Source organism: Scomber japonicus, chromosome 10, assembly GCF_027409825.1.
Source record: "Scomber japonicus isolate fScoJap1 chromosome 10, fScoJap1.pri, whole genome shotgun sequence".
In the NCBI taxonomy this organism is placed as follows: Eukaryota; Metazoa; Chordata; class Actinopteri; order Scombriformes; family Scombridae; genus Scomber; species Scomber japonicus.
In genome coordinates this window covers 34,122,844-34,150,638 of record NC_070587.1, presented here as the reverse complement: position 1 = coordinate 34,150,638, position 27,795 = coordinate 34,122,844, and the positions used below count along the sequence as shown (strand labels likewise).

Sequence of the window (27,795 nt, the reverse complement as noted above, 5' to 3'; positions counted from 1 at the left end):
GAAGAAAGGGGAACACAAAACCCTCGTGTTGTCCTCCCCGGTCAAATTGACCCTGTCTAATTCTTCTTTCCTCCCTTCCTTCCTTCCTCCTTTCCTTTCCTCCCTACCTTCCTCCCTCCTTTCCTTCCTTCTCTCCTTTCCTTCCTTCTCTCCTTTCCTTCCTTATTCCTTCTTCCCTTCCTCCCTCCTTCTCTCTTTCTTTCCTCTGTCCTTCTTTCCTACCTTCCTTGTTTCCTTCCCTCCTTCTTTCCTTCCTTCCCTCCTTCTTTCCTTTCCTCCCTTCCTTCCTCCCTCCTTTCCTTCCTTATTCCTTCCTCCCTCCCTCCTTTCCTTTCCTCCCTTCCTCCCTCATTTCCTTCTTCCTTCCTCCCTCCCTTCCTTCCTTCCTTCCTCCCTCCCTCCCTCCTTTCCTTCCTTCTTTCCTTTCCTTTCCTCCCTCATTTCCTCCCTTATTTCCTTTCCTTTCCTTTCCTTTCCTCCCTTCTTTCCTTCCTTCCATCCTTCCATCTGTCCTTCCTTCCTTCCTTCCTACCTACCTACCTTCCTCCCTTCCATCTTACCTACCTTCCTTCTATTCTACCTTCCATCTTTCCTTCCTTTCTACCAACACGCTTTATTTCCCTGCATTATGGAGAAGAAACATTCACAGGTGTTCTCATACATGCTCTCTGTGCTCTCTCTGAGAAACCCCACAACGCAAACAGGAAGTAACACCCGACGCAACACGGTAAGTGCAGTTTAGAAAATAAAATACTCACACTATACTTCCAGTAGACCTAATAATCAGACATTTTCCCTGACATGTGTGCTTAAAACATTAACATGAACCTTCACAATTACACAATTTCCTATTATATTAACAACACTCAAAAGGAATAAAGAAAAACATGACAGCAAAACCGCTACCCTTCAAAATAAAAGTTTGCGCTTCACTGCCTTGTTTATAATATGTCGCAACAACTTCACACCACACGTATCTTATAAACATGAATGTATAAAGTTTTACAAAATATTATATAAAGAGATATAATATAGTTTTCTTCCTCCTCTCCCTATTCTTTTATATTCTTATATTTTCTGGCATTTTATTTATAAATAAAATTATCAGCAGAATAATCAGTAATTATCGTTAAGTGCAGGCGGCCTTAAACCAATCAGGTTGTCATGGCAACATTAACGACAACATTATAAGAAGGTCAGTTTATCTGGTTTATGAGACAATTAAATAACAGACTGCCGGTTTTTCCTGAAGGTGTCGCGAGAGGACCGTCGATGGAGTCACTAACACAGAGGAGTCAAACTCATTTTCATTCAAGGGCCACATACAGACCAATCTGATCTCATGTGGGCCGGATCATTAAAAAGATGGAAGGAAAAGAAGGAGGAGAAGAAAGAGAATACGGGAAGGAAAGATGGATGGAAGGAAGGAAGAAAGGGAGCAAGGACAGATGGAAGGAAGAGAAGAGAAGACAAGAAGGAAGGAAGCAAGGAAAAGAAGACAGGAAGGAAGGAAAAGAAGACGGAGGAAGAAAGGTAGAAAGGAATGAAGGAGCAGAAGAAAGGGAGCAAGGACAGAAGGAAGGAAGCAAGGAAAAGAAGACAGGAAGGAAGGAAAAGAAGACGGAGGAAGAAAAGTAGGAAGGAATGAAGGAGGAGAAGAAAGGGAGCAAGGACAGAAGGAAGGAAGCAAGGAAAAGAAGACAGGAAGGAAGGAAAAGAAGACGGAGGAAGAAAAGTAGGAAGGAATGAAGGAGGAGAAGAAAGGGAGCAAGGACAGAAGGAAGGAAGCAAGGAAAAGAAGACAGGAAGGAAGGAAAAGAAGACGGAGGAAGAAAAGTAGGAAGGAATGAAGGAGGAGAAGAAAGGGAGCAAGGACAGAAGGAAGGAAGCAAGGAAAAGAAGACAGGAAGGAAGGAAAAGAAGACGGAGGAAGAAAGGTAGGAAGGAATGAAGGAGGAGAAGAAAGGGAGCAAGGACAGAAGGAAGGAAGCAAGGAAAAGAAGACAGGAAGGAAGGAAGGAAAAGAAGACGGAGGAAGAAAGGTAGAGAAGCTGTTGGTTAGATTTGGATATTTCTTGATCTTTTCCTGAGGGTGGCGCTATAGGAAAGGTCTTAATATACATGTAATACTTATTAATATAGATATAGATGGGAAAAGAAGAGTCTGCAGCCTGTAGAAGAGTAATATTAAAGGGTTACGTCACAGTTTTTCAGTCAGGAGGACAAATAAATATGAAAGCTTGTTTTCCTGTTCATACTGAGCATTAGATCCTTCATCATGTTTACAGGAAGTGATGGAGGACTAAATCCACAGTCCTCCTTCTGTGGAAACATGGATTTAAAAGTTGATTCATCTTTCCTCCCTTCCTACATCCCTCCCTTCCTTCCTTCCTTTCTACCTACCTTCCTTCCTTCCTTCCTTCCTTTCTACCTACCTTCCTCCCTCCTTTTTTACCTACCTACCTTCCTTCCATCCTTCCATCTTACCCATGTTCCTTCCTCTCCCTCCCTCCCTCCTTCCCTTCCTTCCTTCCTTCCTCCCTTCCTTCGTTCCTTCCTCTCCTTCCTACCTTCCTTCCGTCTTACCTTCCATTCTTCCTTCCATCTGTCCTTCCTTCCTTCCTACTTGCCTACCTTCCATCCTTTCTTCCTTCCTTCCTTCCTTCCTTCCATCCTTTCTTCCTTCCTTCCTTCCTACCTACCTTCCATCCTTCCTTCCTTCCTTCCTTCCTACCTACCTTCCATCCTTCCTTCCTACCTTCCTACCTACCTTCCTACCTTCCTTCCTACCCACCTTTCTTCCTTCCTTCCATCTTTCCTTTCTCCCTTCCATCTTTCCTCCCTTCCTTCCTTCCTTTCTACCTACCTACCTTCCTCCCTCCTTTTTTACCTACCTACCTTCCTCCCTCCTTTTTACCTACCTACCTTCCTTCCATCCTTCCATCTTACCCATGTTCCTTCCTCTCCCTCCCTCCTCCCTCCCTTCCTTCCTTCGTTCCTTCCTCTCCTTCCTTCGTTCCATCTTACCTACCTTCCTTCCGTCTTACCTTCCATTCTTCCTTCCTACTTACCTACCTTCCTTCCATCCTTTCTTCCTTTCTTCCTTCCTACCTACCTTCCTTCTTACATTTCTTCCTTCCTTCCTAAATTAAATGACCATTCCTCCTGTTCATACAGAGCAGAGAATTATAATAAAACCTCAACAAGTAACTGAGTGATTCCAGATACAATCAGTTTGAGCTTGTGTTGTTGTTGTTTGCATGTCTGATAAATGTAAAAATGATCCTTAACATCCTTTCAAACTTTCAAATGAAATGCAAATAATGATTAATGATGCTTTATACTTTCAGTAGAAACCTCTGCAGCTCTTTGAAAACGACTGAAAACAGACACAGAAGTTGTCAGAACTTAAAGATGAACAGGTTTTATTCTTTAGTCTGACTCATGTGGAATACTTTTAGTCTTATTTTACACTTAAGCCCAAAATTGTAGTTAGATGTTTGTTAGATAAGTGAGTGGTGCTGCTGGGGGCGTGGCCTGAGTGACGAGGGCGTGGCCTGAGTGGAGTGGGCGGAGTCAGTGAATAAATCAGCCTGCTGCTTGTTGACCTGATACTTTCCTGTCCAGACTTCAGTGAGCTTCTCTGTGAGCTTCTCTGTGAGCTTCTCTGTGAGCTTCTCTGTGAGCTTCTCTGTGAGCTTCTCTTCATCATGTCTGCTGCAAAGAACCTGGACCAGATTTATACCAACAACACAGAGAAGAACACGACCGGAGCTCAGGACTGGACCGAGGTCAGTTTACACACAGTAACTCAGTACATCTACTACAGTACTTTACTCTAGTACAGTTTGAGGTACTAGTACTTTACTGCAGTACAGTTTGAGGTACTAGTACTTTACTGCATTACAGTTTGAGGTACTTGTACTTTACTGTAGTACAGTTAGAGGTACTAGTACTTTACTGTAGTACAGTTAGAGGTACTGATGAGGTATGGTGTCATAATATATCACTACTTTTACTGTAATACTGCATACTACATCACTCATAATACTGCAGTACTTTTACTGTAATACTGCATACTACATCACTCATAATACTGCAGTACTTTTACTGTAATACTGCATACTACATCACTCATAATACTGCAGTACTTTTACTGTAATACTGCATACTACATCACTCATAATACTGCAGTACTTTTACTGTAATACTGCATATTACATCACTATAATACTGCAGTACTTTTACTGTAATACTGCATACTACATCACTCATAATACTGCAGTACTTTTACTGTAATACTGCATATTACATCACTCATAATACTGCAGTACTTTTACTGTAATACTGCATACTACATCACTATAATACTGCAGTACTTTTACTGTAATACTGCATACTACATCACTATAATACTGCAGTACTTTTACTGTAATACTGCATACTACATCACTATAATACTGCAGACATACTACTACATTACTGTGTGTGGAGGAGCCTTTTCATCAGGAAACAGTACTGATGATTATTTTACTCACCTATAAACTGATCAATCACTACTTTAAATGTCTAAAACAGACATTAGTTCAGTTCAGTTTCTTCTGATATGAAACAACTGAATCATTGTCAACTTATTTTCTAAGTACTGAACTCTTGAGCTGAGTTTGAACCTGTGAGTCTGAGCACAGTTTGGATGGATGAAGTGTCAGCTGTGTGTTTAGGAGGTTTCAGTCGCGTCTTCAGACTCTTCCTCCTTCTTCCTTCTTCTCCTTTCAGACTCAGATCTTACGTTCTGTTCTCTCTCTGGGGTTTTTGTGTCTCATCAACAGTTTGTCTTCTCTATTTTTAAACACTTTCACTCTCAACATCTGCAATGCAACAAAAGCCCAGATTGATCAAAACCTAAAAATACTCTGATACTGATATGTATGAAGCGTCTGACTCTCAGTGAGGAAGATGATGCTGTCGCTGTTTCACTCAGAGACACAAAGAAGGTACGATGACGTTGCTGTAGTTCTCTTAGATAGATATAAAGAAAGACTCGATTATAAAATGAATAAATAATAAGACTTACTTCATGACTCTGTGTTCACACTCTCTCTCATAAACCCCTTGCAGTGACAGCAGTGATGTCACAGTCAGCTGATCTCTCCTGTCTTCCTGTCTGCAGGTGTATGAAGTCGTCAGGTGGATCCAGCTGATCATGGCTCTGCTCAGGTCAGTAAATCACCACTGATATATTAATACTACAGAATACCAATACTAATACTACCAATACTAATACTACTAATACCAATACTACCAATACTACTAATACCAATACTACCAATACTACTAATACCAATACTAATACTACTAATACTACAGAATACCAATACTACTAATACCAATACTAATACTACTAATACCAATACTACCAATACTACTAATACCAATACTAATACTACTAATACTACAGAATACCAATACTACTAATACCAATACTAATACTACTAATACCAATACTAATACTACTAATACTACAGAATACCAATACTACTAATACTAATACTACAGAATACCAATACTAATACTACTAATACTACAGAATACCAATACTACTAATACCAATACTAATACTACTAATACCAATACTAATACTACTAATACTACAGAATACCAATACTACTAATACTAATACTACAGAATACCAATACTAATACTACTAATACTACAGAATACCAATACTACTAATACCAATACTAATACTACTAATACCAATACTACCAATACTAATACTACTAATACCAATACTACCAATACTAATACTACAGAATACCAATACTACCAATACTAATACTACTAATACCAATACTACCAATACTAATACTACAGAATACCAATACTACTAATACCAATACTACCAATACTAATACTACTAATACCAATACTACCAATACTAATACTACAGAATACCAATACTAATACTACTAATACTACAGAATACCAATACTACTAATACCAATACTAATACTACTAATACCAATACTACCAATACCAATACTAATACTACTAATACCAATACTACCAATACTAATACTACTAATACAAACAATATCAATACTACTAATACCAATACTACCAATACTAATACTACTAATACCAATACTACCAATACTACTAATACTACCAATACTAATACTACTAATACAAACAATAACAATACTACCAATACTACTAATACAACCAATGCTAATACTATTAATACAACCAATATAATACTACTACTACTACTACTGCTACTATTACTACTAATACCAATGCAATCAATACTAATACTACCAATACTACCAATACTAATACTACTAATACTACCAATATTAATACTACAAATACTACCAATATTAATACTACAAATACCATCATTACTGCCAATATTAAAACTGCAAATACCACCAGTACCAATAATAATAATAATATTCATACTACAAATAATACCAATACTATATGCTAGTATTGGTATTGATGGTATTTGTAATAATTCTGTAAATACTACTTAGTCATGCATTTGTGTGCACTAAGTCACTTTTTCTGTATTATAAATCATATTTATTGTTGATGTTGTGATAAATGTATTAATTAATGTAACATAGAGACCCTCTGCTTTAGAGACTCCTCACTACATTAAGCTTTAATTACAGAGTCATCAACACTGTAAGCGGCTGCTAAGAAAAGGGTCAAAGGTCAACTGACTGAGACAATAGATGGAGGAAAATGTCCCGCCTCCCAAAATGTTTTCTGTCTAATTGCAGTCTTACCACTACTAACAGAAATACTCGTTATATTCATAAAGCATTATTTAAAAATTATCTTAAATACCTAAAAATACAGCTGCAGGTAGGATATTAGTCTAACACACAGTATTGATTACTAATGACACTAATAGCATTTAAATAAACTCATAACATTGTCCTCAGCATGTGAATTGAATAGAGATTGTCCTTTTTCTGCAGCATTTTGGGCTCAGGCTCCATCATCGCCTGTGTGATGTCACAGAGACTCAGCCGAAAGCCAGAGGTCAGCGTTTTTCTGCTCGCTCAGACACTTTCTAACATTCCCACCTTTTTAGTCCCACGAGCGGGACTTGAATTAAAACGTCTGCCGTGTGTCTTTGTGCAGCTGCAGCCGCTGTTCCTGCTCAGTGTGTCCGACCTGCTGCTCGCTCTCTGCTGGCTCATCGGAGCTGCTCTGTTCTCTCAGCGATGCAACAGCCTGAACTCACACTGCTATCACCTGCACACTGTGGAGCAGGTAACTACACACAGCACTGCACTCTGGGTCCAAAGCATGGTTTATCTTATTCATCTGTGCTGTAGACCTCTGTTATTGTCCAAAAACTATTAAAAAAACACATCAATGAGCCACACTTCTGCACTGGGTGACATAGTAGGGTCTTACCAATACTGGGTTTTTGGGATTCGTGCCGATACCGATATCAGGGACTAAAAAACAGATATCGATATATCAGCAGATAACCTTATATATACAGAATATGCAAAAAACACAATTTTTTTGAAATGATCCATTAAATGTGGTTGCCAAACACTATAGATAAAAGGTATAACAGTAAAAGTATATGATTTAATATGTATATATCAAACTAGAATCACAGTTTTTTTTTTTTTAAAAAAGGGAGCATATCAAACAGCATAAACACTGATACCATATATCTGATACTGTTGGTTGACCAACATATCGGCCAGGCTCTAGTTTGTATATAATTTAACTAATTTGCAACAGAAAACAACAGATAATTAGTTTGAAAAAATGGCTTTGTCACTGTTTCATAAAGGAAGAGCCTGAATCTGTGCTTGTTTTGCTGCCGTCAATCAAATCTGATGCAATATTTAGAGAAATAGTCAACAAGTGAAAGTAAGCTGGACAACGGAGGTCAGACAGTCATGAGACGCAGGGGAGTCTGTGGGACTTTTGAGCTTTGTCACTAACAATGGGATACACTGTGATCTCAAAACAAACCTTAAAATAACACAAAATAAGGAAGTACTGTATGATATTAATCTCAGCTGGAAAATCTCAACTTCCTCTTTTAAAGATTAACTGAACTAGAAAACTTCAGTGGGTTTTTACTAGAAAATACAATACCTGGTAGAGCTGCTTTGACAACAGTAATACATCACATGTCTAAAGAAACACATTTATGCACATCATGAAACATAAACTCAGACATTTAACTCTCATAATAACAACATAAACATAAATATAAACATATTTATGCTGATTTCAGTCAGTTTTGTGCTCTGAAACATCAGATTTACTCACATTTAGGTTTTCATAGGCTGGAAACAATCCAGAGGTTGATATCAGGGACACAGGTGCAGCTAATGATCATTAAAAATCTGAATTTGCTCCCTCCCACCAGCTAAGGGATTGATGTGCTTCCTACAAACTCTTTTCACTGAACAAACAAAGTGATTTTCTTGCTGCTAGAAAAATTTTTCTTACTTTAATGTTCTGCTTCATGATAAAGTCAGTTTTTTGTAGATTTAAAGCTTCTTAAATTCAAATAGTTTGAGGACAGCAAAGAAGGAAGTGTTTTAGGCTCATTCCCATCCCACAGGCTGAACTCAGGTCACCGAGGTGAAAACCATATAAGAGGTTTCACATCCTCAGAGCAGTTTTATTGGTTTATTAAAGTTTATTTTAGTGCATCAAACTGTTGTGACTCTAATTTCCTTATTCTGTGGCAAATATGAATAATGCCCCATCTAGTGAATATGGTCTGTGAGTGATAATACTGTACTTTCTCATACAGCCAGCTAACTTTCTGTTCTCTGATTTCATGCAATATACAACTATAGTCCTGTTCTGGTATAAACAAGAGCATTTGTTTCTGTACTAGTTGAGGTATCTAGCACTGTTTGACATGCTTTGGGCTCTCAATTCCTGTGAGATTTACTTTACCTGATTGTTAAGAGCAAAGTATGTTCCCATACTGGGAGTTGAACCTGGGCCGCCTGGGTGAAAACCAGGAATCCTGACCGCTAGACCATGTCAGAAATCCTGAGAGCTGTTTTCTTGGGATTCTGCTCGACTCTTGTGAGCTTCGTTATAAATAATCAAGTCATCCCAAGGTAACAGCTGTAACACGTCCTTTACAACTCTGTATGGTACCTGGCTACTAGGTGCATGTAGACATTCCCATACCGGGAGTTGAACCCGGGCCACCTGGGTGAAAACCAGGAATCCTGACCGCTAGACCATATGGGACCTGCTTTCATGCTGTCAGAGCAGCTTTCTTGATAAATTAATAGTTATTTCAGTATATGAAAGTCCGAATTTCATCATTCTCAGGCAACTATGACCAATGTCCTCTTCTGTGTTTATGTCCCATATGGTCTAGTGGTCAGGATTCCTGGTTTTCCCTCAGCTGGCCTAGGTTCATCTCCTGGTATAGCAATGTCTACATCAATCAGTGGTGATCTAGAATTGTTTATGTTGGTTTTCAGTGACTGAACACATAAAAATCTTAATGTAGTGTCATGCTGAGTGATAATACTGTCTCATACAGCCAGCTAACTTTATGTTCTCTGATTTCATACAATATACAACTATAGTCCTGCTCTGAGGTAAACTAGTGTACTAGTTGAGGTATCTCGCACTGTTCGACATGCTTTGGGCTCTCAATTCCTGTGAGATTTACTTTACCCGATTGTTAAGAGCAAAGCATGTTCCCATACCGGGAGTTGAACCCGGGCCGCCTGGGTGAAAACCAGGAATCCTGACCGCTAGACCATATGGAATTTAGTTTCTTATTCTCAGAGCAGCTTTCTTGTGTTCTAGTGACTTTCAAGCTGAGCTATTTAAACTCAGAAGTTGTTAGCAACCCAAGAAAGCTGCTTTCAGTGTCTGAAACCAGGTCCCATATGGTCTAGCAGTCAGGATTCCTGGTTTCTTCTGTGTGTTAAACTGTATTTTCACTAAATGCCGCAATATATTCCAACACCCAGTATGGCAGGCATGTCCAAACTAGTCCATAAAGGACTGTATGTTGGTTGGAATGACCATGTCCAGCCACATGTCGTTTCAAAGAAATGTTCAAACTAGAACATCTCAAGTCTCATAGTACAATTATATCTACATCTTAATGACAAATACATGGGAACTTTATCTGACAATGACTTTGAACATCCCTCCAAAGGATGGGTAATGTAATACATGCAATTCAGTTCCCATACCGGGAGTTGAACCCGGGCCGCCTGGGTGAAAACCAGGAATCCTAACCGCTAGACCATATGGGATTTCGTCAGAAATCCTGAGAGCTGTTTTCTTGGGATTCTGCTCGACTCTTGTGAGCTTCGTTATAAATAATAAAGTCATCATCCCAAACAAACATTAACAAGTCTTCCGCAACTCTATGAACCAGGTTCTTTATGGTCAGGTTACCAGTTGCATGTAGACATTCCCATACCGGGAGTTGAACCCGGGCCACCTGGGTGAAAACCAGGAATCCTGACCGCTAGACCATATGGGACCTGCTTTCATGCTGTCAGAGCAGCTTTCTTGATAAATTAATAGTTATTTCAGTATATGAAAGTCCTAATTTCATCATTCTCAGGCAAATATGACCAATGTGTTTCAGTATTTGTGCCCCATATGGTCTAGCTGTCCTGGTTTTCCCTCAGCTGGCCTAGGTTCATCTCCTGGTATAGCAATGTCTACATCAATCAGTGGTGATCTAGAATTGTTTATGTTGGTTTTCAGTGACTGAACACATAAAAATCTTAATGTAGTGTCATGCTGAGTGATAATACTTTCTCATACAGCCAGCTAACTTTATGTTCTCCGATTTCATACAATATACAACTACAGTCCTGCTCTGAGGTAAACTAGTGTACTAGTTGAGGTATCTCGCACTGTTCGACATGCTTTGGGCTCTCAATTCCTGTGAGATTTACTTTACCTGATTGTTAAGAGCAAAGTATGTTCCCATACCTGGAGTTGAACCCGGGCCGCCTGGGTGAAAACCAGGAATCCTGACCGCGAGACCATATGGAATTTAGTTTCTTATTCTCAGAGCAGCTTTCTTGTGTTCTAGTGACTTTCAAGCTGAGCTATTTAAACTCAGAAGTTGTTAGCAACCCAAGAAAGCTGCTTTCAGTGTCTGAAACCAGATCCCATATGGTCTCGCAGTCAGGATTCCTGGTTTCTTCTGTGTGTTAAACTGTATTTTCACTAAATGCCGCAATATATTCCAACACCCAGTATGGCAGGCATGTCCAAACTAGTCCATAAAGGGCTGTATGTTGGTTGGAATGACCATGTCCAGCCACATGTCGTTTCAAAGAAATGTTCAAACTAGAACATCTCAAGTCTCATAGTACAATTATATCTACATCTTAATGACAAATACATGGGAACTTTATCTGACAATGACTTTGAACATCCCTCCAAAGGATGTGTAATGTAATACATGCAATTTAGTTCCCATACCGGGAGTTGAACCCGGGCCGCCTGGGTGAAAACCAGGAATCCTAACCGCTAGACCATATGGGACTTCGTCAGAAATCCTGAGAGCTGTTTTCTTGGGATTCTGCTCGACTCTTGTGAGCTTCATTATAAATAATCAAGTCATCCCAAGGTAACAGCTGTAACGAGTCTTTCACAACTCTGTGAACCAGGTTCTGTATGGTCAGGTTACCAGTTGCATGTAGACATTCCCATACCGGGAGTTGAACCCGGGCCGCCTGGGTGAAAACCAGGAATCCTGACCGCTAGACCATAAGGGACCTGCGTTCATGCTTTTATAGCAGCTTTCTTGATATATTAATAGTTATTTCAGTATATGAAAGTCCTAATTTCATCATTCTCAGGCAACTATGACCAATGTCCTCTTCTGTGTTTGTGCCCCATATGGTCTAGTGGTCAGGATTCCTGGTTTTCCCTCAGCTGGCCTGGGTTCATCTCCTGGTATAGCAATGTCTACATCAATCAGTGGTGATCTAGAATTGTTTATGTTGGTTTTCAGTGACTGAACACATACAAATCTTAATGTAGTGTCATGCTGAGTGATAATACTGTCTCATACAGCCAGCTAACTTTATGTTCTCTGATTTCATACAATATACAACTATAGTCCCGCTCTGAGGTAAACTAGTGTACTAGTTGAGGTATCTAGCACTGTTCGACATGCTTTGGGCACTGAATTCCTGTGAGATTTACTTTATCTGATTGTTAAGAGCAAAGCATGTTCCCATACCGGGAGTTGAACCCGGGCCGCCTGGGTGAAAACCAGGAATCCTGACCGCTAGACCATATGGGACTTATTTTCTTATTCTCAGAGCAGCTTTCTTGTGTTCTAGTGACTTTCAAGCTGAGCTATTTAAACTCAGAAGTTGTTAGCAACCCAAGAAAGCTGGTTTCAGTGTCTGAAACCAGATCCCATATGGTCTAGCAGTCAGGATTCCTGGTTTCTTCTGTGTGTTAAACTGTAGTTTCACTAAATGTCGCAAGATGTTCCAACACCCAGTATGGCAGGCATGTCCAAACTAGTCCATAAAGGGCTGTATGCCTGCAGAGTTTTGTTACAATCAAGATCACATGATTTGCTCTATTGACTGCCTGAAGACTGCTAACAGTTGGTTAGGTGAGTTAAGCCTGGTGTTTCGCTGCTTGGTTGGAATGACCATGTCCAGCCACATGTCGTTTCATAGAGTAGTTTGAACATCTCAAGTTTCATAGTACAATTATATCTACATCTTAATGACAAATACATGGGAACTTTATCTGACAATGACTTTGAACATCCCTCCAAAGGATGGGTAATGTAATACATGCAATTCAGTTCCCATACCGGGAGTTGAACCCGGGCCGCCTGGGTGAAAACCAGGAATCCTAACCGCTAGACCATATGGGATTTCGTCAGAAATCCTGAGAGCTGTTTTCTTGGGATTCTGCTCGACTCTTGTGAGCTTCGTTATAAATAATAAAGTCATCATCCCAAACAAACATTAACAAGTCTTCCGCAACTCTATGAACCAGGTTCTTTATGGTCAGGTTACCAGTTGCATGTAGACATTCCCATACCGGGAGTTGAACCCGGGCCGCCTGGGTGAAAACCAGGAATCCTGACCGCTAGACCATATGGGACCTGCTTTCATACTGTTAGAGCAGCTTTCTTGATAAATTAATAGTTATTTCAGTATATGAAAGTCCTAATTACATCATTCTCAGGCAAATATGACCAATGTCCTCTTCTGTGTTTATGTCCCATATGGTTGAGCTGTCCTGGTTTTCCCTCAGCTGGCCTGGGTTCATCTCCTGGTATAGCAATGTCTACATCAATCAGTGGTGATCTAGAATTATTTATGTTGGTTTTCAGTGACTGAACACATAAAAATCTTAATGTAGTGTCATGCTTAGTGATTATACTGTCTCATACGGCAAGCTAACTTTATGTTCTCTGATTTCATACAATATACAACTATAGTCCTGCTTTGAGGTAAACTAGTGTACAAGTTGAGGTATCTAGCACTGTTCGACATGCTTTGGGCACTCAATTCCTGTGAGATTTACTTTACGTGTTTGTTAAGAGCAAAGCATGTTCCCATACCGGGAGTTGAACCCGGGCCGCCTGGGTGAAAACCAGGAATCCTGACCGCTAGACCATATGGGACTTCTTGGGATTCTGCTCGACTCTTGTGAGCTTCGTTATAAATAATCAAGTCATCCCAAGGTAACAGCTCTAACGAGTCTTTCACAACTTTGTGAACCAGGTTACCAGGTTGTCATGTAGACATTCCCATACCGGGAGTTGAACCCGGGCCGCCTGGGTGAAAACCAGGAATCCTGACCGCTAGACCATATGGGACTTAGCTTCTTACTCCCAGAGCAGCTTTCTTGTGTTCTAGTGACTTTCAAGCTGAGCTATTTAAAATCAGAAGTTGTTAGCAACCCAAGAAAGCTGCTTTCAGTGTCTGAAACCAGGTCTCATATGGTCTAGCAGTCATGATTCCTGGTTTCTTCTGTGTGTTCAACTGTAGTTTTGTTATAATCAAGATCACATGATTTGCTCTATCAACTGCCTGAAGACTGATATCAGTTGGTTAAGCCTGGTGTTTTGCTGCTTGGTTGGAATGACCATGTCCAGCCACATGTCCTTTCATAGAGTAGTTTGAACATCTCAAGTCTCATAGTACAATTATATCTACATTTTAATTAGAAATGCTTTATCTGACAATGACTTGGAACATTCCTCCAAAGGATGTGTAATGTGATACATGCAATTTAGTTCCCATACCGGGAGTTGAACCCGGGCCGCCTGGGTGAAAACCAGGAATCCTGACCGCTAGACCATATGGGACTTCGTCAGAAATCCTGAGAGCTGTTTTCTTGGGATTCTGCTCGACTCTTGTGAGCTTCGTTATAAATAATCAAGTCATCCCAAGGTAACAGCTGTAACGAGTCTTTCACAATTCTGTGAACCAGGTTACCAGGTTGTCTTATGGGACTTAGTTACTTATTCTCAGAGCAGCTTTCTTGTGTTCTAGTGACTTTCAAGCTGAGCTATTTAAACTCAGAAGTTGTTAGCAACCCAAGAAAGCTGCTTTCAGTGTCTGAAACCAGGTCCCATATGGTCTAGCAGTCAGGATTCCTGGTTTCTTCTGTGTGTTAAACTGTATTTTCACTAAATGCCGCAATATATTCCAACACCCAGTATGGCAGGCATGTCCAAACTAGTCCATAAAGGGCTGTATGTTGGTTGGAATGACCATGTCCAGCCACATGTCGTTTCAAAGAAATGTTCAAACTAGAACATCTCAAGTCTCATAGTACAATTATATCTACATCTTAATGACAAATACATGGGAACTTTATCTGACAATGACTTTGAACATCCCTCCAAAGGATGGGTAATGTAATACATGCAATTCAGTTCCCATACCGGGAGTTGAACCCGGGCCGCCTGGGTGAAAACCAGGAATCCTAACCGCTAGACCATATGGGATTTCGTCAGAAATCCTGAGAGCTGTTTTCTTGGGATTCTGCTCGACTCTTGTGAGCTTCGTTATAAATAATAAAGTCATCATCCCAAACAAACATTAACAAGTCTTCCGCAACTCTATGAACCAGGTTCTTTATGGTCAGGTTACCAGTTGCATGTAGACATTCCCATACCGGGAGTTGAACCCGGGCCGCCTGGGTGAAAACCAGGAATCCTGACCGCTAGACCATATGGGACCTGCTTTCATACTGTTAGAGCAGCTTTCTTGATAAATTAATAGTTATTTCAGTATATGAAAGTCCTAATTACATCATTCTCAGGCAAATATGACCAATGTCCTCTTCTGTGTTTATGTCCCATATGGTTGAGCTGTCCTGGTTTTCCCTCAGCTGGCCTGGGTTCATCTCCTGGTATAGCAATGTCTACATCAATCAGTGGTGATCTAGAATTATTTATGTTGGTTTTCAGTGACTGAACACATAAAAATCTTAATGTAGTGTCATGCTTAGTGATTATACTGTCTCATACGGCAAGCTAACTTTATGTTCTCTGATTTCATACAATATACAACTATAGTCCTGCTTTGAGGTAAACTAGTGTACAAGTTGAGGTATCTAGCACTGTTCGACATGCTTTGGGCACTCAATTCCTGTGAGATTTACTTTACGTGTTTGTTAAGAGCAAAGCATGTTCCCATACCGGGAGTTGAACCCGGGCCGCCTGGGTGAAAACCAGGAATCCTGACCGCTAGACCATATGGGACTTCTTGGGATTCTGCTCGACTCTTGTGAGCTTCGTTATAAATAATCAAGTCATCCCAAGGTAACAGCTCTAACGAGTCTTTCACAACTTTGTGAACCAGGTTACCAGGTTGTCATGTAGACATTCCCATACCGGGAGTTGAACCCGGGCCGCCTGGGTGAAAACCAGGAATCCTGACCGCTAGACCATATGGGATATGGTCTCAGGATCTCAGAGCAGCTTTCTTGTCTTCTAGTAACATTTAACGTGTGTTATCTCAGGATGACCACTCTCATGAGGTCTCAACTACATTAAAAACAGTGCTCATGGCTTTCCGAAAATCATTAAATCACAAGATAATAACATCCGATCCTGAGATAACTGAGCTCACAAATTGTTAGCAACCCAAGAAAGCTGCTCTACGTGTTTATTGAGATTCTTATGTGTTCCGTTACTTAATAATTGTAGATTATTGTTAACTAATAATCACTTGTATGTAGTGATTCCCATACCGGGAGTTGAACCCGGGCCACCTGGGTGAAAACCAGAAATCCTGACCGCTAGACCATATGGGACCTGATTACATGCACTCAGAGCAGCTTTTTTGATATATAAATATTTATTTCAGTATCTAAAACTGTTAGAATTCTAATTTAATTATTTTATGGCAATTATGACTAATGTGGAACACTAGTTATTCAAAATCATTTATTTAAAGGTGACATTATATTGGGTTTATTGGAAATCTTGGTAGGATATTGCTTCATTTTGTCAATAGAGGAACAACAAACCAGATGTGTGGACAACCTTATTTTCCTGTTGTTCTGTTTCTAAATCCTGCTTTCATGTGAATACTTTGAACGTTGCTCCTTTTGATCCTCCGATAGTCCCATTTCCACCGTATGCTAAGAAGCTTTTGAACTGTAGGTGTGTTGTATTTTGTCCAGGACTTGTTGCTGCACCAGTACATTCCCCAAAACCAGTACAATACTGATTTGTCTGAGTTGTTATCAGAGTGAAAATTTGAAGTGGTGCACTACATAAAGCAGTAAGTCTTTTACAAAAATGGTAAAATAAATAAATACATTTAAAAAAAGATTTGTTTATTTTTTTGCTGACAATAATCTGAAGAGTTCAAGGTTTTATACTTTTTTATTACCTAAAACATGATTTATATTTAACTGGTAAACCTTTAGAAACAGCAGAACTGTCCTTTAAAAGTCATCAGCACATACTGTTTACTTGTTGGTTGCTTATTCCTTGTTGTCATGTTTGGTTGACTGCTGAAATAATAATAAAAAGGTCCACTAATTAAATTGACCCGATCCTGTCTGGTGTCCACAACTGATGCTGAACTAGGTCAGAGCATCAGAACCAGGACAGACCTCAGACTGGATATTACGAGGGACAGAAAAACAATCCTGACCTACATTCATTGTTCAGAAGCAGCAATCTCCTGATCAGCTGCTGGTTTTCTGCCTTTGTCTCTTCTCAGTGGGATGTTCACTGTTCACGTGACACGAGAATAAAAGTGCAGTGAAAATGATCGACCTTCACTAACCTGCTGTCTGTCTTTGTTGGTTCAGGTTCTGTACATGGCCTCCTTCTTCTACACCCTCAACTACGTGTGGAACCTTTACAAAGGAATCAGGGAGAAGTTCTACAGCTGCATGAATGGAAATCCTGTTTGGGTACAAACTAACACACATTCATACATAGCTTATTTTAAATACCTTAAATACAAAAACACACACACAAAGAACAAACCACACAAAATCAGATATAAACATCAACTTAGACAAGAAAGCCACCTGTTTACAGTGATGGAAAGTAACTGAGGACATTTACTCAAGTATTGTACCCACATCTCAGAGGGAAATATTGTACTTTCTACTCCACTACATTTATTTAACAGCTTTAGTTACTTTTCAGATGCAGGTTTGACACAGTGGATAATATAACAAGCTTTTAAAATACAACACATTGTTAAAGATGAAACCAAACAGCAGTGTGTAGTCGGCTCACATTTCAGATGTCTATGAGTTGTTAACAGCTCCACCAAATACTGATTTTTCCCTCTAAACTTCTCACATGCTTTCATTTCAATAAATGTTCAAATGATCCAATATTTCAGCAAAAATCAAAGATTAGAAAAAAAGTCCAAACGCTGAAAACACATTTGTGTATCAGAACTTTGTTTTTTCTTCTTTCCTCTCCCATGAATCATCTCAGCAGCCCTCACATTTATCTGCTGACCCTTTGGAGGGGCCCCACCCCTAGGTTGGGAACCACTGGACTAAACTAGCTAACTGTATATAAAGTAGTGTAAACTAGCTAACTGTATATATAGCTGCCAAAAAATCTAATACTTACTTACAGATAATCTCATTTTTGTGTGACTTTAAATTTGCTGATAAATTAACTTTGTCTTTTTTTGTCACCAGTTTTCCAACAGAGTGAGCACCGCCGGCAAAATCACTGCATTGCTTTCAGGGTGAGTACAAACGTGTTCTGCAACTGTTTAAAAACAGAAACACTGATTTAATCCTCCTCTGTAGTAGCTCAATCTAAAAAACATTGAACACATGTCTTGAAGTGCGTTAAAACTGTCTGCTGTGTGTTTGCAGTGTGATTCCTGTTTTGCTGATGACACCAGTGTTTATACAAGGAAACATCAGCCAATGCCAAGCCAACTTCAGTGAGCCCTACAGGTGAGTCTCTGCAGGTTCTACCATCAAAATGAAGGCAAACCTGTTAGAAAAATACTTTTAAACAATATTTGATTATCTGTGTGTGTGTCCCTCATCGTACACCGTACCACCAGGTGTCTGCTGATGCACACCGGAGCACTGTATCTGACCTCAGAGCACCAGCCGCCAATCGGAGCCTGCAGACTGCTGTACACCTACAGCATCTCTGTTTTCCTCAGCACCTTCTTCCTCACACTCATCGGCATCCTGGTGAGTTTACACAAGATTAGAGTCAAATTCCTCTTTCTGTTTGTTCTGTGTTGGTATCAGCTTGTCAGTCGCCTGTAAAGCACGTTGAAACGCTGAACAAAAGCTGCTGTGCAAATCCATTTCAACATGACTCAAGTATGACTCGAGGAAAAATGGGCAGTTTCTGGAGTGTGTTATCACTCAGGACTTCTACGTATTTAAATGCCAAGTTATTCTACTCTGACTGAGCAGGATCACAGCTGCTGTTTTAAGAGGTTAAAAGTTTACATGTTCATTTTCAAAGCTGAGATCAAACATGTCTCCTGTGATTTATGAGAGACTCTCCTCCACTTCTTCAAATCATTATTATTATATATTACTTTTTACTTCTTGTGTGCCTTATTCTTGTATTGAGCCTGCAGAAAATGATCAACTCTTAATTTGCCCTTTTCTTTTGTTTGGTGTTACAAAGCGATCAATGCTTTCACTCACAGCTTCTCTTTTCCTGCACCAGGTGCTCATGGGAAAAGCCCGTCATATCTACCGGCGTGTCGTGACATCCAATGGTTACCTCGGCAACGAGCAGCGGGCCTCCTTCCGTGTGTTGGAACGCCGGATGCTCCTGTACCCGATGATCTTCGTCCTCTGCTGGGGTCCAGGTTTGTCCTCTTGTTGATGGATCACCATGGTAACCGGACAGCTGAGACAGGAGTTACAATGTTTTTGGTTAACGCGTCAGTTTCTTCAACGTGAATCTGTGTCTGTGTCTCATCAGCGGTCGGTCTGGCGTTTCTGCGTGTGGTGAAGCCCTCCGCAGGTCAGGGCAGGGAGGGGGTCGCCCTCTATATATCACAGGTCAGTGTCTGTAAACGTGAGGTTTCAGTTTTATGCCATTAACTAAACTTGGCACTCAGAGCACACTGCATATACAAACATGACAGTATTTACACATTTTGGCCCCCAAAAGTGTCACACTGAAGTTTCATATGCATATAAACAGCTTTTAAAGGCCAAACATCCATCAGTCATTAATAAATGTTTGATTAATCTTATTGAGAAAAAATACATTCATAATAACTATTTTATGATCCAGGAGAACATTTTATACAATATGAAAAATACATCATGTTTTAATGCTAATTTTTCAATTTCTTAAATAAACACAGGTTGAATTTGTACATTTGCATATTTAAATATGTGTATCAACTGCACAAAAAATTAATGAATGATTATTTTTATATACTGTGGGTCACATTAGGAAGCTAAAAGAAATGTTTAAACAGTGTTTTTACAGCTCTCAAACATAACAATGGGTTGAATTTGACCCTGAACAGTATGTAAGGATTAAAAAAAGGGAAGAATTACTTCAGCTTCTGTCTGTCTGTCTATCTATCTATCTATCTATCTATCTATCTATCTATCTATCTATCTATCTATCTATCTAACCATCTATCTGTCACAGGGTGAAGATCAGATATTCCTTTATTAGTCTCACAATGGGGACTTTTGCATTGTCACAGCAGCAAGTGGACAGTAATAGAATATAAGAGCAGCAATGAGAACAAGCATTAGGAACAATAAATAATAAGTACAAAAAAAAAAAAAACACAAAAAAGTTTGGTAACATGTAAAACCAGAGGAAAGTACGAAGGATTTTTATATTGCTGTATTGGTAAATAAATAAGATCTGTTCACTTCTTCCAACATAAAAGGTGAAATGATCCTTTAAAATGTGTCGAAATGTGTTTTTTCTTCTGTCGTCAGGCTTTCACCTCGGCCTCTCAGGGTTTCCTCAACTGTCTGGTTTACGGATGGACGCGTGGACTTCTCCGCAGAGCCGGAAGGACGGCTTTATCTCGAGACGTGGACACTCAGACGCCTCTGCTGCGATCACAGAAGACAAGAAACTACAAGACTCTGTGCGCCACAGGCTGAAAGAGAGAGCGAGAAACAGAGAGAGACAGAGAGAGAGAGAGATAGAAAGAGAGAGAGAGAGAGCGCAGGTGTCATCTGCAGCAAAGACATAAAAACATTGAGAGGGGAAACACCGGGTCTGCGTCTCTGCAGAGGACCAAGACTTCCACCACTGATCCTGAACCAGTGAGGCGAGAAAAAGGGAAGAAGAAGAAGGAAGGGGAGTTTACGCCAAGAGGAAGAGCGAAAAAGAAAACAGGATTTGAAAGAGAGACTCGGCTTCATTCACACAGGTGGTTCAGGTTGTAAACATGGTCACACGCCCCCTGCTGGTCTAACGGTGTAGTACATGTGGACTATGTGACGGAGTCTCAGCATGACGGACAATGACCTTTTACTGTGTGTGTACGTGTGTGCGTGCGTGTGCGTGTGTGCGTGTGTTTGTACAGTAGGTATATGTAGTATTTGTATTTCTTGAGGCAGCGAAATTATATGTATTCAAATAAAAATGGAAATAAGTATAAAGATCGTTTTGTTGTTTTTGTTTTTATTACACACGTTTAGTGTTCATCAGTAAGGAAAAGCAGCTTTATTTATATAGTACATTTCACACACAGGGCAACTCAATGCGCTTTACACAAAAACAAAATATTAAACAGTAAACATTGGGAATATTAAAACATATAATTAACCTAAAGAAAAGAAAAGCCAATTATAATTAAAAGAAAACAATGTGCAGATAAAAAATAGACTGAAATAGAGTATACAATATGAGTGAAGCATAAAATAATGATTTACAATTATTAAAAGGACACTGTAAAAGAAAAATTAAAGTTATTAATGTACTGGGTTTATATTCTATTAACATGTTATTAATGTACTGGGTTTATATTCTATTAACATGTTATTAATGTACTGCGTTTATATTCTATTAACATGTTATTAATGTACTGCGTTTATATTCTATTAACATGTTATTAATGTACTGGGTTTATATTCTATTAACATATTATTAATGTACTGGGTTTATATTCTATTAACATGTTATTAATGTACTGGGTTTATATTCTATTAGCATGTTATTAATGGACTGGTGGAGCAGTTTGATGACTTTCTGGTTGCAGATGACAGCAGAATGAAATATGACCATAATGATGATGTTGGTGCACATGCAGACTGTGACCTCAGAGTCTCTGTTAGCGTCCTCGCCCGCTCTGACCTGAGCGTTTCTGCGTTGCTGCTGACCGACCGTGCAGAAACTCAGCGCTTCATTCACAAAGACCTCACACAGGAGCCTGACCTCACTCATTATGGGATGTAATGTTCAGAGAGGGGGGCGGGCACCACCACCGCTGCCTACCCACTGATCCTCTCCTCCCCCTCACTTCCTCACTTCTCAACTGTGGGAGTTTCACCAGAAGCTGCAGAACAATGAATTTCCTCTTCGATCAAACCTCATCTGCTCTATAAAACTGAACTTCATAATGATGTGGCTGGAAATAAGAACGAAAGTCGGTTAACTTAAATACCTATGTCATGTCTGCAGAATACAGAAATGAAAAAAATACATGAATTTTCCATGCTTACGTTTTAGAACGAAAGTGCAAGAGGTCACTATGAGATATAAATATTCTGTGCAAGGTAAAGATTGGCAGTAGTAGCCTATTGATGAATAACATATGTAACATTTTACTTATTGTACATTTAATCATATTCTTGCATCCTCTGGTTAAGTATAAGGCTGTTTTATTGTATGTATATTTATTGCTTTTTCAGGTTAATCTGATATATATATACACACACACACACATACAGGCATGAGGAAATAAGTGTGTATAACAGATACCATGAGATACTGGACTAAAAATGATGCACATGACATTTACAATGTTTATGGACTGGTGGATCCTTTCAAAGGTGTAAACGTCAATGAAAAGTTGAGACAACATGATACAGATTTTATATAAGCTTCTAATAGACGAGAGACTTAAATGTATTTCATAATTAATGAACTTGAATGAAGAAAACTTTCTGTAATTATATAAATAACAGTTGAACAGACTTGTTTCAGCCTCTGACAGTTAAATCAGTGAGTACAGATCAGGATTCACTTCACGTGTAGAAACACTGAGTCCTGCTTGCTTGTGTGAATTGCGTAATCTTTGCATTGAAGCACTGAGTGGTGACATAATCTCTGTCAATGTGTCATCACAACTGATTACACACCTTCAACTGGCCGTCTGTTCTTGTGCACAAACATGGCTGCTGGGAGGTGAATGCAGGCCGACATCACAACAGAGAAAAGGCCTGTGTGTACAGAAGGCATGACAGGAAAAGTGGAGTTTATGATCTCTAACAGCTTATACTTGGCAAACAGTGTAAATACTGTCAGTTAGAAACAAAGAGTGGACAGAAAATATGTTAATAATGTGATAAATTATCAGATGAGAAGAGGAAGATTTCTCATACTGAATAGTAGAGATGGAAACATATTTATAAAGCTCTTTCAAGATGTATTTAAAGACACAAACATACTCTGCCTAATAGGAATGATAATTAGTGTATTTTTTCCACAATAAAACCCCCTCTCCTGAATCTGTGAATATTGTTTGTTTCCTGTTGAACTGCAGATGTCTCCTCTTCTCTGTGAAGTCTATTCTCAGTGTTTGAGGACTAGAGGCTTCAAACTTAAACACTTCTATAAAGCTAAGTTTCCTGAAATGTCATTAATATACTATTAAACTGAAACTACTGAATATGATTTGAAGGAAACATAATGCTGCTTGAATCACATGATAAAATTGTTTATTAACATATCTGGTGAGTCAGAAAAATGGTAATACTGGAAGTGTATGTTAAAGGCATTTCATATTTTTGATGATGAATGTCAAAAGAAAGCAGCACCTCCTGCTGGTCTTAATGGTATCTAACTCACATGAAGGGTCTTAAACTCTCCAACACAATTTTAATGGGTGGAGGACTTTAACATGTTTACACAACTGGCCACTTCAACAACTGATGTTACTTTGATTTGATTTAAATACTTCCTGAAATACTTCTGAAGCATTCCTTCTGTCCAAACACAATCAGTAAAATAATTGCACTATTTTCTGTCAGTGTGGATTGGTCCTTTAAATACAGTAAATAATCCTCCTAATGTGTGTTTCTTTGACTCTAGAGCCCTCTGGTGGAATAAAGCCCACATGACACTCTGTGAGGTTTCAGCTTTTATTCAGCAGAGAGGAAACCAGCTGTACCTTCAAAAACAGAAGTGTTGATGTTCACTGAAGCATCAACAGGACCTGAAGCTACGAGACATTTGAACAGAAGATCGTCGGTTTCTTCTCCGGTCAGTTGAAAAGCACATCTCAGACCATGCAAGATTTCGACTTTATTGTCTGGTCAGTGGAGAAGAAACTTCAACCATTTAGAAAACGTTTACTGGTTCATCATTCGATTAGATCCTATGTGACAGTTATCCGCCCACCAGCTGTATTCAGAGCCGCCAGCCCTCACAAAGTCCGATACGGTCTTTGTACCGTGGAAATTTTTGGATGCAGGGGCGAACAACTGAAAACGGCTGACAGGCTGAAGATCAAACACATTCAAACACATTCAGTCTTTCCTGCAGTATAAGACAGCGGCACAAGAAATCAACAATACGTCAACTGTAATGAAAACGATTCACTTGGGTGCAATCTGAAATCTCGCCACTAGATGGAACTACACAGCAGGTATATATTCACTTTATGTGCTTTCTTATCCTGTAAAATGAGCCCTGGTGTACTTTTCATGTGTATTTGTGCTATTTTGTACTTCCTCTCCTTAGTATTTAAGGGGGGAATGTTGCACATTGTTGTGGTTTTTACAAGAAATGTACAAGTTTACCTTCCAGTCTGGACCCATGTGTCGAGCATCAACCACCACTGTATCAGAGCTGATCCCAAATCCACCTCCTTTATGGATGAGCCACTGTTTGCCATCCGCCAGCGTCACTCTGGAAAACAAAAAGCAGTTTAAAGATGTTAAAAGGTATTTTGTTTACATTCCATATTAGTCCAGTTAGGGTTAATCATGGCATAATCACTATAAATGTTTGGTGTGCTGCCAAAATAAGGATTCATGCTCTAGAATCATTGTTCCACACCTCTGAGTAAATGGATTATTAAACTATTTTGGCAGTAACTGTTTGGGTCATAAAGTGTTTTCCCAGCCCTGCTCTTACACCCCTAGTTTACAGCGGGAGAGATGAATTTGGCAATGTGCGTTATGAGGAAGGGGGTAAAGCTCTGTGGTGTCTGCCAGGGCCAATTGAACTGAAATCCAGATGACCCGTTATCCCCATAGCAAAAGCCCATTGCCCCAAAGGCCCGTTGCTCTGAATTATACACTGGATTTGGAGTTCAGTGACATTTAGTCCTTCCTTGCTACTTTCCAGACTCTATATTGCTCAATTAACAGAAAATGTATATTTCATAATGTAAATCATAACGTATATGTATAATGTTACTGTTCAACATTATGAATTGGGCTGTGTTTAGCACCACTGACAGTGTCCCATGAGGGGTTTCTATGAAATTGTGTGGACTGACCGGACTCCAGAGTGGCTGATTGGTCCTGCTACAAAAGAACTTGACCCAAGCCGCGTCTTCATCTTCTCAGCAAGGTAAACTGGAGAGTTGTAGAGCCTCGTCAGGTCTGGCCCAGACAGGTCATAGTTGTAGTTTCTGCCCCCGCTGCCTAATGCCAAAGAAGCAGATCACTCAGTTACACTGTGTTTTTCTACAAATAGAAACATCGCAGAAAGAATCTCACAGCAGCACAGTAGTTTAAAGCCACCACTGCCAAAATGACTCACTGCTAGAAGAAGAAGAAGACTCTACAGTAACAGTCAGCAGAGTCACAGCCAGCATGAAGAGGAACATGTTCAAGGAAAACATGATGGATTGTAATCTAGTTGGTTCAGAAGAAATCTTCATTCCCAGCTCAGCTCAGTGACATTTTATAGCATCCTAACACTCCTCCCTGGTTGGACACAGTTATCAGTATTATTTACACACCACTGACTGTCAACACATAAGATTTCAACACATCAGTTGGAAACTTTTTTGGAAAAAATCAATTCCACAAATAAAACTTTCTTCAGTTAAGATGAAGTTTATCATCAGAGCAGGAAGCAAAGACATGGTTCTTTGATTTAATGTGGTGTTTTCTTACATCTCCTCAGAGGCGGTCCTGGCTAGTTTTGCGCCCTGGGCTGACCGACCATCACCCTCCCAACACATGCACAATATTGAACTATTTATGTTATTTTATTACATATGTTATTAAATACAAAAATTAACAAGGGTAGAGAAAGAAATGAAGATAAATAAATGACATGTAGTATGTTAACACCAATGTAAATTGCACAAATCCTTCACCACACAAAAATAAGGTGAATAAATGAAATATAGTATGTAAAACTTTTTTTTCTTTTATTTTGCATTTTATTTATTTATTTTTTGCATTTTCACATAACCCAATAACTTACATGTAGCTATAACGGGTCTGTATTAATTTTATAAATGTATTATTATTTATTTGGAAGCAGCAGTTTGTGTTGTGTGGCCTGGGATCATAATCATCACAGGTCAGTCTATACACCGCCCCCCCCCCCCCCCCTGTTTTTCCTCTGCGAGTGAGAATCAATCACAACCTGCTCACAGCCTCTGCAGTCGAGAGTTGACCCCCCCCCCCCCCCGCCCCTCCTCTTTGCCTTTTCTTCTGACACACACAACCTGTATACATGACTCTCAGCAGCAAGTTGACGTGATAGTAGGGGCGCCTCATCGCCCACTGCACCAACTTAATGTGGAAATGAGCAGTATTAGTCTAGAAAACTTTTTTTTTCAGAATGCACTTTTTTTTCTTTTCTTTTTTTTTGTTGAGAGCGCTCGTGCGCCCCCAAGTAGATTGCGCCCTGGGCGGTTGCCCACATTGTCCATAGCAAAAACTGCCACTGCATCTCCTAGAATCCATTTCTACGACTCTTTCAGAAAGTAAATAAAATGTGGAACCACTGAAACATTGCTCCTTAGTGAAACTATTGGTCAAAATGACACATGGTACCTTTAACCCCCTTTGTCTTCTCAAAACAGGAATGGTTTGCTGACAGTTTAGAAAGCCGCAACATATGAGAAACAGAGGAACACCTGGAATACGGTGACCATATTTCCCAGTTTGTCCGGGATCATTCTAGTTTCAAGCTTGGTTCCCTGAGTCCGACGAATATCTGTAAACAACCAAGTCTGCTGACATTTATAAGATATGACGGTACAAATGTGTCTTCAGTTGCTTGGACAGCATTGTGACTGACTAGTATTAGCCAATTGAGTTCAAAATTTTAACCCTTGTGTCGTCCTCCCGGGTCAAATTGACCCATGTCTGTTTTGACTGTTCCTTCTTTCCTCCGTTCCTTCCTTCTCTCTTTCTTTCCTCCCTCCCTCCTTACTTCCCCCCTTCCTCCTTTCCTTCCTTACCTCCTTCTCTCTTTCTTTCCTCCCTCCTTCCTTCTTTCCTTCCTCCTTGCCTTCCTCCCTCCCTCCTTTCCTTCCTTCTTCCTTCCCTCCTTTCATTCCTTCCTTCTTCCTCCCTCCCCCCTTTCCTTCCTTCTTTCCATCCTCCTTCCTTCCTCCCTCCTTTCCTTCCTTCCTTCTTCCTCCCTCCCTTCCTTCCTTGACTCAAGGACAACAGGAGGGTTAAATCTTGTGTTTTTTTCATTTACACAACTTGGCAGTAACTTAAGAGCATTCCTCCATAATTCATTCTAACTTGGAAAAGGTGAAACTTGTGAAGAGTCAATGCCTTTGTCTGTTTGACCAGCTTAAAGTTTAAACTGCAGCCTGACGCAGGGGATTTTGATCTGGTCAAAGCTCATGTTTGGGTAGATTTCAGAAATTCCTGAATTTCCCCGTTTCTGCAACAGTTGGATGTGCTGCAGAAACAAACAGACGACACAGTTACAAACATTTTTCATCCAGGGGTTCATCCTAGTTTATTTTCTGGGGAATTCCTCTTTTAAAAGATTGAACAGAAATAATTTTGTGGATATTCACAAAAAAAGTCTTCTTCCAGATTTCTAATTTTTATTTTTATTTTTTACAAATCCAATTAACCCTTAAACAGGCAGCAGTGGAAAATGAGATGTGATGTGTCTCA

General features: G+C 39.6%; 1 protein-coding gene, 1 long non-coding RNA gene and 17 other non-coding genes across 19 annotated transcripts; 2 read left to right on the top strand and 17 right to left on the bottom strand.

Moving 5' to 3' along the window:
• Positions 1–628: 628 nt before the first annotated feature.
• On the top strand, positions 629–20,616 carry tmem116 (transmembrane protein 116). Its single transcript, XM_053327700.1, has 12 exons — positions 629–727; positions 3,687–3,791; positions 5,171–5,217; positions 6,993–7,056; positions 7,159–7,290; positions 17,329–17,433; positions 18,187–18,236; positions 18,370–18,453; positions 18,567–18,702; positions 19,196–19,340; positions 19,457–19,536; positions 20,446–20,616. The coding sequence occupies exons 1-12, from the start codon at positions 629–631 to the stop codon at positions 20,614–20,616; spliced, it is 1,218 nt and encodes a 405-aa protein (XP_053183675.1).
• On the bottom strand, positions 9,196–9,267 carry trnae-uuc (transfer RNA glutamic acid (anticodon UUC)). Its single transcript has one exon. It is a non-coding gene; the product is annotated as a tRNA-Glu (tRNA).
• trnae-uuc (transfer RNA glutamic acid (anticodon UUC)) lies at positions 9,729–9,800 on the bottom strand. Its single transcript has one exon. It is a non-coding gene; the product is annotated as a tRNA-Glu (tRNA).
• Positions 10,227–10,298, bottom strand: trnae-uuc (transfer RNA glutamic acid (anticodon UUC)). The gene has a single exon. It is a non-coding gene; the product is annotated as a tRNA-Glu (tRNA).
• trnae-uuc (transfer RNA glutamic acid (anticodon UUC)) lies at positions 10,460–10,531 on the bottom strand. Its single transcript has one exon. It is a non-coding gene; the product is annotated as a tRNA-Glu (tRNA).
• Positions 11,482–11,553, bottom strand: trnae-uuc (transfer RNA glutamic acid (anticodon UUC)). Its single transcript has one exon. It is a non-coding gene; the product is annotated as a tRNA-Glu (tRNA).
• Positions 11,715–11,786, bottom strand: trnae-uuc (transfer RNA glutamic acid (anticodon UUC)). Its single transcript has one exon. It is a non-coding gene; the product is annotated as a tRNA-Glu (tRNA).
• trnae-uuc (transfer RNA glutamic acid (anticodon UUC)) lies at positions 12,248–12,319 on the bottom strand. The gene has a single exon. It is a non-coding gene; the product is annotated as a tRNA-Glu (tRNA).
• Positions 12,842–12,913, bottom strand: trnae-uuc (transfer RNA glutamic acid (anticodon UUC)). Its single transcript has one exon. It is a non-coding gene; the product is annotated as a tRNA-Glu (tRNA).
• Positions 13,075–13,146, bottom strand: trnae-uuc (transfer RNA glutamic acid (anticodon UUC)). Its single transcript has one exon. It is a non-coding gene; the product is annotated as a tRNA-Glu (tRNA).
• trnae-uuc (transfer RNA glutamic acid (anticodon UUC)) lies at positions 13,601–13,672 on the bottom strand. Its single transcript has one exon. It is a non-coding gene; the product is annotated as a tRNA-Glu (tRNA).
• Positions 13,796–13,867, bottom strand: trnae-uuc (transfer RNA glutamic acid (anticodon UUC)). The gene has a single exon. It is a non-coding gene; the product is annotated as a tRNA-Glu (tRNA).
• Positions 14,288–14,359, bottom strand: trnae-uuc (transfer RNA glutamic acid (anticodon UUC)). Its single transcript has one exon. It is a non-coding gene; the product is annotated as a tRNA-Glu (tRNA).
• Positions 14,933–15,004, bottom strand: trnae-uuc (transfer RNA glutamic acid (anticodon UUC)). Its single transcript has one exon. It is a non-coding gene; the product is annotated as a tRNA-Glu (tRNA).
• Positions 15,166–15,237, bottom strand: trnae-uuc (transfer RNA glutamic acid (anticodon UUC)). Its single transcript has one exon. It is a non-coding gene; the product is annotated as a tRNA-Glu (tRNA).
• Positions 15,692–15,763, bottom strand: trnae-uuc (transfer RNA glutamic acid (anticodon UUC)). The gene has a single exon. It is a non-coding gene; the product is annotated as a tRNA-Glu (tRNA).
• Positions 15,887–15,958, bottom strand: trnae-uuc (transfer RNA glutamic acid (anticodon UUC)). The gene has a single exon. It is a non-coding gene; the product is annotated as a tRNA-Glu (tRNA).
• trnae-uuc (transfer RNA glutamic acid (anticodon UUC)) lies at positions 16,246–16,317 on the bottom strand. Its single transcript has one exon. It is a non-coding gene; the product is annotated as a tRNA-Glu (tRNA).
• Positions 20,617–23,183: 2,567 nt separating the features above from the next.
• LOC128366630 (uncharacterized) lies at positions 23,184–23,956 on the top strand. Its single transcript, XR_008321870.1, has 2 exons — positions 23,184–23,615; positions 23,686–23,956. It is a non-coding gene; the product is annotated as an uncharacterized LOC128366630 (long non-coding RNA).
• The last annotated feature ends 3,839 nt before the right edge of the window (positions 23,957–27,795 follow it).